At 42.7% G+C, this 10,936-nt stretch overlaps 1 protein-coding gene across 2 annotated transcripts in view; it reads right to left on the reverse strand.

Moving 5' to 3' along the window:
- Positions 1 to 3,486: 3,486 nt before the first annotated feature.
- The window catches only part of Scoc (short coiled-coil protein), a 21,227-nt gene continuing 13,777 nt past the window's right edge, over positions 3,487 to 10,936 (reverse strand). The window contains exons 2-4 of one of the 2 annotated variants that reach the window (XM_013029561.1): positions 6,612 to 6,680; positions 5,787 to 5,867; positions 3,487 to 4,492 (exon numbers count right to left, since the gene is read on the reverse strand). In XM_013029561.1, the coding sequence (XP_012885015.1) occupies positions 4,350 to 4,492; positions 5,787 to 5,867; positions 6,612 to 6,680 (293 nt within the window). In that variant the 3' untranslated portion in view covers positions 3,487 to 4,349. Of the gene's footprint in view, positions 4,493 to 5,786; positions 5,871 to 6,611; positions 6,681 to 10,936 lie in introns of both variants that reach the window. The other variant, XM_013029560.1, reaches the window with a different exon arrangement.

Raw genomic sequence — 10,936 nt, forward strand, 5'->3', positions numbered from 1 at the left:
CCACCCCCAGCCACCTCAGGTGAGGGGCTGGGGGCAGATGCTGCTTGTTCTTCCTTATAGCGGCTATCAAGAGTCCCTGAACCAACTTACAGTGGAGCTGTTTTCCCACTTTAAATCAGTTCAAGAACTTTGCATGCTTACTACTGAGAGATGATTTAACTCTGAGCCCACAGAACTGCTTTAATACAGTCTATACAATGTTGACTTCCCTCCTAGACCCCAGCCTTGGCCACGCCCCCTACAGGCTCCCTCCCAGGGACATTCACCGGCCTACAGGCAGCACAAGCTCTGCCCTCTGACAGCAGCAGTAACCCTGCTGCTGCACGTCCCAGCTAATCCAGACTCCACTGCTCTTGCACCTTCCACACGTTTTAATAACACAGAGAACCAGGACTTACACTGACTTAATACTAACTTAGCACATGTTGCCAGCACTACCTCTAGGCTCTTGCTTTGAACTAGACACACTGAATACCTCCTGAGACTTTCTCTACTCAGCACTGACTTCAGGAGGAACATCCTTAGCTTTATGAAAACCTTGCCTGACAAGTGCATTCTGTGTACACGTTTTTCCTAAGGATTAATAAAAGCTATTTTCATTGTCTTAGTTTGCCTTGAACATTTGGTTCAACTCTAGAAGCAGACACCGCTAATTCCTGCGCTTCCCCTCTGGCTGATGGGGCTGGGCCTGCTCATCTGAATTCATTGTTTAAAGGGCCTTCAATCAACATTGGAATTTTTTTCCTTTTCTCTACAAAAGAGAAAATTACATGCATTTTAAGCTACACTTTCAGAAGTGTCTTAACTTCAGCAGTCTAAACTACCCTTCCCCTGGAGATGTTTTCCACTAGCCATCATGGCTGTGGGGCAGTAATGCTTTTGCCAGCCCTGCTCAGGGTCCCTTCTTCCCCTCACCTGCCCTCCTCGCTGAGCAGACACAGAAGGGCTCACCTGCAGATCAGCCACTACCAATGAATTCAGAGCGGCTGAAAACTCATGGACTGCCATAGTGAAAACATGAATCTATTACATTCTAGAATCTATGGGGTTGGGTTTTTTTTTTTTTTTGCTTTTTCATTTTAGCTATCGGTAAGATTTGAGATGAAGTATCAGTAAAGAAAACCTAATAAATCTGTTATATATTTAAAACATAATGGCATAGCTCAATTTCAATTTCTTCCCAACGTATATATAGTTCCCCTGCATTTCCATCTTCAGGCAGGTATGAAACATTGAGGAAGTGAAATGAGCCAACTCTAGCACACTAACAGGAGGCAGACATATTTGGGAACATTTGAAATGTTGGTTCTTCGATGCAAATGCACGAAGAATAAGAGTAGTTCGAGGGAAAATGGACTTTTAGTACTGAACATAGTATTACATGTTTTGTGTTAAGTGAATACAATATATAAACTACAAATATAAAATGTAAAAGATGGGATGAACATTTCCCTGATTCCAGGGAAATCATTTTCTGCAGCTCAGAGTCATTAAGTCTTTCTCTCTTCCAACTCTTGCAGTCTCCCACATAATGACTTCTGTTCTTGCATGATTTACAAGTCATGATAACTACTCCAGTAGTTATTATCTGACGGTCACCACTAGTGACTGGCAAAAAAAAACAACACAAAAACTTTACGTCTTTTACGCCTCAAAGAATTAAGACCAATTTTTCATTTAGATTTTGAGTCATCTCTCCTTTTTCTCACAGTTCTGGTGTTGAAAGTGAGATCTGTGTCAATGAAGTTGGGCTATGGTGAAGACTTGCATGGATGTCAACTGCTATCTTAAAGCAAGAGAGCTCTCAAGAGTTTTGTCCTTTTTTCCAGTACTGGGTTTGAACTCACACACCTCCCATGAGTTATATTTCAGATAGGGTTTCTTGCTCTGGCCTGGACAGGCCCTTGGACCACAGCCCTACCTATACTTCCCAAGTAGCTGGAATTACAAGTGCATGCCACATGCAGGGTACCACTCATGAGATCTGCCTCCGAACTCAACTCCCACAGCTCATGTGTTAGGATTCCCGCTGGCAGGATACCTCTGCCAACAAGTAACCTTCACCATACACCAGTAGATAAAACATGGACACTTCACAATGTTTTTGTGATCTGTGTCAAGAGTGTCACAACTGAGGAAAGAAATCAGGCATGATTCCTAGTGCACCCAAAACACTCAGAATTGTGTACTCCACAAACGCATAGTGACATAAACTGCAGATAGTCACTGATTCCGAAGGGTTCTAGCTAAAACTTGACCAAAGACGAGGCCTACATGAAAAAAACAAAAAAAAAAGCCCAGAGCCACCAAAAGAGAAGCTAGACATACTATTTGCCACCTATATCTCCAACACAGACATTGATATCCTGACGTACTGCCATATCAAAAACTAAAAACATGCCGCTGGCTTTTGCAGAACAAGCGCGTAACACGTGGATTTCAGCCTTTCATCACCTACTTGACTGACGGCAGCAGGAAACCAGCCAAAGAAGGCAGAAATGGGCTGTGAAGAGCCATGAAAAGAACTTACCCATGTCTAAGCAGAGATGGAAGTGAAGCAGTTCAGTTATGAGAAGCGCTACAGGATTAAAACAGCCAATGGCATATCAACCTGGAATAGCAGTGAAGGTTCAAAATGGTATTAAGCAAAACAAGGACACCATCCCTGCCCATCACCTGACGCCCCCAAAATCACAGCCTGGAGCTGAGTGGCTATGACGGGTAAGATCCCGTGATAATTGTCTATAGGTATGCTACTTCTCTAACAGTAACTACCGGAATAAGATTGGTAACACTGAACCACCCTGATACACCCCTACTCTTGCACATCCCATTTACTTAGGCAACTACATCACATACACACACAATCTCTGAAACATCTTTTTATTAAACAGCAAAGCAGAAATGCAACACAATTTTAAATATTTGTAAAATTAGGTCACAAAAGGGATGCAAAATGTTTGCAGTATGACTATTACATCTTCATATAGTTAAAGTCATTCATCAAATCTTATACTAACACATAAGATTATCCCATGATTAAAGTAGTTCAAATCTAATAACCATAAGCTATATTAGTGGATCTCTTTTCCTAGTATAATATCTTAATATTACCTCTGATATTGATTCCTTTACTAAATGGAATCTATGAACTAAATTTTTAGAAATTGTTAAAAGAATGAGTAAAATTCTACAAACCAATTAGTTGAATTTACAGAGTGAGATAAAAATACTGAGCTTACCAATTATTATACATATAAAATTCTCTCATTCATGATTCTAATACTAGTACACTCTTCAAGGAATTTGGTAACAGTTAATTGAGTAGGTACAACAAATAAACCTTGCAACCAAGTCCTAGAGCTGGAATAGCATAGCATGTGGCATATGTAAGACCAGCCAAACTTAACCCATTTTCATATATTTATATATGTATTCCTGGAAGATCTGTGCCAGAGACAATACAAATCTGGAGTGAAAACATTATTTTTTACCTATTTCTATTTATTCCTCCCAGATTTTCTACTTCTAATCGATACATAACCAAAATTCTTATCTTTTCAGATAGCAAGTGGGTTATTGGTGCAAAAGCAAGTTGGTTTTTTGTTTTTAAACAAATCTCAATTTGATAATTTAGTTTCTAATTAAAATCCTCTTTATAGCCCAAATATGTTTTCAATGGTTAAAGAGAAACTATCATCAGTCCTATCTTATTACTAGAAAGTACAACTGACAAACTTTAGGCAAGGTTTTGGTTAACTTCAGGACTTACAGATCAGGTTACTGTCAGGTGATTACTACTCAAAGTACTTTTACAAATGTGAAACTATCTTGACTTAGGAGAAGGGAAATGGGGAGGACGAGGCAGATGGAGGAGAGGCACACAATGGCGGACAGGTACATACATAAAGCTGTGCATTCAGTACATGATTTTGGTCACATTTTCACAACATGGTTATTTTCTTGTATATCTTACTAAGTAAGCGTGTAGTAAAAGACATTGCTAAGCCTATATATCAAAGCAAATTCAATAAAACATTCATCTTCAAGTTTCATAAATATATGCAATTCTAATTATAAAGTCTCTACAATACATCTGCACATTTTCTTAGACTAACATAATACACAGACTCATGGAAGTCTCCTGTTAAGTAGTTAATTTTGCCTAGATTTGACACTTTCATAAATATTCAATGAAGCCACAAACAAAGGTACTGTAACTTTTGGAATCTACCCAAGTTTTAAAGGGGGGAGAGAGGGAAGGAAGGGGAAGGGATGGAGAGAAGGAAAGGGAGAAAGAGAGGGAGGGAGAAGCAGCAATTCCGTCAATGAGAAGGGAACTCAATCCCTTACTTTCTTTTGCTTTTCGTGTCAGTTGTTTGGAAAACACTAGAAGCAGACATGAGGTTTTCTATATATTGTCCAAGAACTTGGTTTTCTGATTTTAGCTTCAGGTTTTCTTCCTTAACTGCATCTACTCTTGCTGAGAGATCTATATAAAAAAGAAGAATGCCAACATCAATAAAATGATGGCAATGACTCTATATTACAAAGTGCTTATAACTCATTCAGAGGGAGATCACAATTTTGTTTTTCTGTCTTTAGTTTCAGATCAGAAAGGTTGTAGCAAGCGGAAGGAACACTGTAAATCAGTAGACACTGATCACTTAAAAAAGAGAGTTACCATTCATGCTATGTAGCTACCTCTTAAAAATGAGAAAGTAGATTTCTTAAAAGGTACAAATGCCTAAGCAACATGAGCTGTGAAGTCTTTATTATAAAGTGTATATCTAAATATGTAGTTGGCTAGCACAAGTGAACTCATGTACTGGATATAAGCAAAAAAGTTTCCAAGCAATGCGGTCATTTTGTATTTTTACTTTAGCTAAAAACTTCAAAGACACAGGTCCTAATGCTCAAATTGTAAAAAATGACCTCCAGGAATATATACTGGCAATAAGGACCAAGCAGTGCTCTAGAGAATAAATAAAAGAAACACGGTGGGTGTGGGCATGAGTGCACAGCCAGGGGGCCCAGCATGGTCAGGAGCAAGCAAAAATCCACAGTGTACTGACAGTGGACAGTGGCCTCAGGAAGAAAACGGTAGACAAAGGTCAAGAGTCCTAAGCAGCACAGGAGAAGCCGCTCTAGTCAGGCAACGGCTCTGCTAAGGGGAATCTGATGAGATGACAGGAAATGTGACCAGGGGGACGAGAGCTGCTCCTGGGCAGGGACAGCCGGCAGGGCAAGCGGGTAACAGTCTGAGGGGGGAGGCACGAGGCTGACCGATGGTCTGGGAAGTCACACACACTGCCTCTCCAACGGAAGCACTGGAAAGGTATAGTAACGGAACTTCTCACCAAAAAATGCAACCTCAATTTCATTAAGCATCCACAACAGGTAGGTTGTAATATGAAATGCAAGGCATGTAGAAAGTGAAGAAAAGACCAGAGCCCTCAGGTCGAGTCCCTTTCATCTCTGAGGTTAGTATGTTCTTTGCACTCTCATACAAGCTTGATCACGGTAGACATGGCTACCTGAGGGCCAGTTCCTATGGAAGATGGCGTCGTGTGAGAGGCAGGGGAATAGCGTCTGACCTTCTTGAGGCCGCGCTGTCCTTTAAAAGCGCCAGCCAGAGCTGCATGTGGGAGGAAGAGGCAAGGAGGGGGAAACTACTGAAGTGAGGGTTTAAAACAATATAAAGACTAACAAAATTAGGCAACATAAATGCTTACAGTTTCAGTTAGCTGGACATCATTCATGAAAACTACAAAATGCACGCTAACCTTCAAGTGTGTGTTGGAGTTCCAACACTTGATTAATAAGTCGGGTTTTTTCCTCCAGTTCCACCTGATTTTCAGCATCAACTGCTGGAATGAAAAGGTTCAGATTCACTGTTAATTATCATTAGGCATCACTTGTGGAGAGTAGCACGTAAATGTCTGCACAACCATTTTATAGTCATTATCTCTGTTGACTTGTACAGATGTCTGTGAAGTTATATTGAGACATTAAAAATGAGGACACACCATGTAAAAAGTAAAATGTGATTTGCCAAAGCTGAATGCCAGTGGCTCATGCCGATTGTACTTCTAGCCACTTGAGAGGCTGAGAACAGAAGGATCACAGTTCAAGGCCAGCCTCACCCCCAACCCACAGCTGGAGGCAGTGGTGCATGCCTGTCATCCCAAGCTACAAGGGAGATTAGATGAGATGGGGGAACCAGGTTCCAGGCTACCAGGACAGAAAAGTGTCCATAAAAAGGAAGCAGGATGAGGTCGTGTGCGCCTGTGATCACAGCCCAGGCAGGAAGCCTACGGAAAGGTGGATCGAGGCTCAGGCATATGCTCAGGCAGGAAGCGAGGCCCCAGCCTAGAAATAACTAGTGAAAAACAGGGCTGGAAACATGTCACAAAGCCCAAGGCCCTGAGTTTGAACTCCCAAAACAGCAGTGAAGGCCTGAAGTAGCATTGGCTCCTTTTTAAGACCAGATGGCACGTTAGTCATACATCAGCCAACACCTCACCTCTGAAGACGGTTTCTGTGCCTGTGGCATTGTATATGGAGGCAGAGGCATCCACAGCCCAGAACCCAGGGAGGAGAGAACTCACCATCCATGTCAGCGTTCATCATCCTGGGCACTGAACTGCGCCTCGGACAGAAAAATCCTGATGAATGGTCTGTAACAAGAAAAAGCAGCACAGACGAATTATAACAAAATAAGCTTCCTTCAAAAGATGATCTAACCGGGGCTGGGAAGGTGGCTCAGTGGTAGAGTGCTTGTCTTGCATGCCTGAGACCCTGGGTTCGATTCCTCAGTACCACATAAGCAGAAAAAGCTGGAGGTGGCGCTGTGGCTCAAGTGGTAGAGCGCTAGCCTTGAGCTGAAGAGCTGAGGGACAGTGCTCAGGCCCAAAGTACAGGCCCCAAGACCAGCAAAAAAAAAAAAAGATCTACCAAACCATGGGGCCAAGAACTCTTTCCACCTGCTTTACTGCTTCTGGGGGGGGGGGGGAATATGGGCAAAAGATTATAAATGGTACAGTTTACAAAAGAAGTGCTAAGGAAAGAAAACATTGAGCTTTTTGTTAAATATCTAAAATTAAGTATTTTTTTTCTTTTCTTTTTTGGTACCAGTCCTGGGGCTTGAACTCAGGGCCAGGGTGCAGTCCCTGAGCCTTCATGCTTAAGGCTAGTACACTACCACTTGAGGCACAACTCCACTTCCAGCTTTTTGTTTGTTACCTGGAGATAAGAGTTTCACGGGCTTTCCTGCCTGAGCTGGCTTCAAACTGTGATCCTTAATCTCAGCCTCTCGAGTAACTAGGATTATAAGCATGTGCCACCAGGGCCTGGCTTATTTAATTATTTTAAAAGGTATGCAGCAGGGCACTGGTGGCTCACACCTATAATCCTAGCTACTCAGGAGGCCAAGATCTGAGGATCGCAGTTCAAAGCCAGCACAGGCAGGAAAGTCCAATAAACCACTAGAAAACTGGAAGTGGGCTGTGGCTCTAGCAGTGCTCCCTTTGAGCTGAAGAGCGCAAGGGACAGCGACCAGGCCCAGAGTTCAAGCCCCTCAACCTACAACAACAACAAAAAAGGTATGCGAAAGATTAAATGCTATTGGAAGCTGGGTATGCAGCTCAGAGGGTCTACAGTTCATATCTAGCATGAATGAGTCCCTGTGCCCAATTCCCAGCACAAAGAAAAAAGGATAAAATGCTAGCAAAAAATTATGAAAAAACAAATACATAAATATTGCACAAACGTTAAAATGTGACAAAATTCATAAAAACATTAAAAAATTTTACAGAATTTTACTATTAGGAATTTGGACTAAGGACAATTATAAAGCCAAATGTTATATAACACATAAAAGTCCCTACTTCAATCTTATTCAGAACTCTATCAGAAACAAATGACCATTCAGTCATGGAACAATACAGTTCCAACTTTAAATGCAGTGACTACTCAATAATAATTACTATTGTTATAATACCAAAGAATCCTTATAGAATTTCATATTGACTAAGTTACATAAAACATACACAAATATTAAAGGGGAACACAGCAGTCAGGCCTGGTCACACATTTGAGAGGCTGAGGCCAGCCTGGACTATGTAGCAAGACCCCGTCTCAATAAACAAGCCAACAAACGAACAACAGGGAAAGAGAAAAAGAAAATTAAAAAAGTTCTTTAACTACAGATGATTATAGGAAGACAAATGTTTTCAAAATATTATTTCACATTACTGTTTACATTTTTATAAATAAAATTTAAAAATAGTAGATATGTGAAACACTATGATGAGATAACCAAAAAAAAAGTCTATTTCTCATCTGGTTGTGATTAAATCAAGACAAGTTGCAATGTACCTACATATTTCATTATTCCCATGAAAGTAACCGAGCAATGTAGTTGACTACAACATTTCTATGACACGTGTTTTGTTCTGCTATTAACAGCCATTTCCAAATGCGTGGAGAATGTACCAAGTGTGCTGGAATGTTACTGAAAACAGGTTTGCCAACCAGTGTACTTGGAACTAAAGCAATCAAGATCCATTTCATCAACTTTCTTCCAAAAAATGTTCACTGAGCACACAGCACAAAGCACTGGAAGCCAGACCTGATGACCGTACTAGATCGAGAATCCAGAGAGGAGTCAGCCCCTCATGGCTTGGCTCCTGCTTCCTTCCAGTGATGTCATTTGGGCCATATAGCAGACACAACGCCCAGTGTACAAGCCTAAGAACTGCCCCTGGGTAGACCCTCCCTCATCTTTACAAAGCATTATCAAAGAAGCAAATACGAATGGAATCCAGTGTCTCAACAGCGCACGTAACGAATCTACACAGTCCTCTGGCAGCTCCCCTTTTCCACAAAGCACAAGCCACCCCCTCCACCTGGTTTCCATGGTTTCAAGTCTCAGGTTCTCTGTATCTCAGCAAAAGTATTCAGGAGACTGAGATCTGAGGACTGCAGTTCAAAACCAGCCCAGGCAGGAAGTCTGTGAAACCCTTATTTCCAATTAAGAGCCAAAAAAGCCAGAAGTGGAGGTGTGGCTCAAGTGGTAGAGTGCTAGTCTTGAGCAAAAATTAATGAGCTCAGGGACAATGCCCAGGCCCTAAATTCAAGCCTCAGGACCTACACATACATACACACATGTATAAAAGTATGTATCAGTACACACCAAAAAAAGATCTGTAAACTTATTGCACTGTTTGAAGGTCAAACTTCAAAAATCACTCCTTTCCATTCAGTTTTTTAAAAAATTGATACAAAAAGATATATTCTTGTTGAATACAATGTCAACTACATTTACCAAGTTACCATATGCATTACCTTACAGCTACTTTGTTCCTGGTGAGGGCCACACTTTACTGTACACTGAGGAAGAGAACGGCTGCCCCCAACCCTCACACCACTCACACCAGTTCAAGGACTGACCCGGCTCAAGCAAGTCCAGCAAAGAAGACAAGAGTCAACAGTCCATCAACCTGCACGATCACGGAGCAGTGCAGAACAGACGGCAACCCGCTAATGCCCGCTTCCAAGGGGCCACCAGGGCAGCCCTGCCCACCTGTACAAGGTGGTCCTATGCAGAGCTGTGGCTGGCCCAAAGCATTGCTGCTGCCTCTCCACAAGCAGCAGCAATTTTCTTTTATTGTTATCTGATTAAACAAACTCAAGATGCTACTCCTGTATATATTCAGAGTCTTTCATAGTTTCAGAGAAATGAACTTATGGTAATAGAACAAAGGTGGAGTATGGAGTCAGAGGTGGGGTATGGAGTGAAAGTATGTTCACCATGAATTGACTTTCTTTCCAAATAGGACAACTGTTAAACTGAGCAATGCCTCCATTTGCACTGTGCTGTATGTGCACTTGGTACAAGGTTGAGTCTGTAACACCAGATCTTTTTGCCTCTAGCCACTATGACATCAGTTCCAAGTCAAATGTGCCCTTACATGTTCATGTAAATTCCCTCTGCTCCCATGCCTACATGAAATCTGACAAGAGAATCCAGACCAAAGCATCTCAAGTGTGGGAAGAGTCTAATTAACTTTGAGGTGTGAAGGTTGCTCTGTTTATCCAATCCTGCCTCAGAAATGGACATGACCCAAGGATCCTTTAGATCAGAACTTCCTTTTTTCCCCCCAAGCTCACAGTAATGTGTACCCAGACTTGGATAATGGAAAAAAATCTGTAATTATTTTTGATCATTTTATACCAGGAAAGCACACAGTATGAAGAGAAAAAAGGACCCGGAAAGGTGACAAACGCTGGGACAAGACGCATTTAAATTACCTTTTCCACATCTACACTCTCAACTACACCTCTCCTTTGTTTTGTACTGACGCTAGCTCAGTGGCTGGGTTCAAAGCGACACGGGTGACCTGGGTTCAAATCCCAGCTCTGCTGCTTACATACAAGATGAGGATTCTCGGCTGTCTAACGGGGCTCGGAAGGCCGGGCTCGGAAGGTGGAGAACTGAACGGATTAGCCATGCGGGATACGTGTGTATAGGCTTAGTGCTCCGTATATTTTGGTTTCAATGTGAACCACAAAAAGAATGGTAGAAACGCCACCTGGGTGCAGAGGCCTCATTTTTACAGATCAAGAACCAGGGCCCAAGAGGAGAAGGGCTGACTCAAGTCACAGGAGACCCCCCCACCCCGGGCCAGGACTCCAGTCCAGGCGGCCACCCCCCCCCCGCCACCCCCTCAAGACGCACTCACCTTCGGGCAGCTCTCTCCCGCACCCCGCCAAGCTCACTCCGGGCCGGCGTCGGCCGCTCTGGCCCCGCTTCCCTCAGGGTCTCGCCTACACTTGCGCCCCTCCGGCCCCCGGGTTCTCTGTAGTTCTACCAGGCGCCGGGCTGCATCGACCCGCCCCAGGCCCGCGTGGACCTTCCGTCCGGGTGTGAGGC

The sequence above is a fragment of the Dipodomys ordii genome, unplaced genomic scaffold (genome assembly GCF_000151885.1).
Source record: "Dipodomys ordii isolate 6190 unplaced genomic scaffold, Dord_2.0 Scaffold119, whole genome shotgun sequence".
NCBI classification, from domain to species: domain Eukaryota; kingdom Metazoa; phylum Chordata; class Mammalia; order Rodentia; family Heteromyidae; genus Dipodomys; species Dipodomys ordii.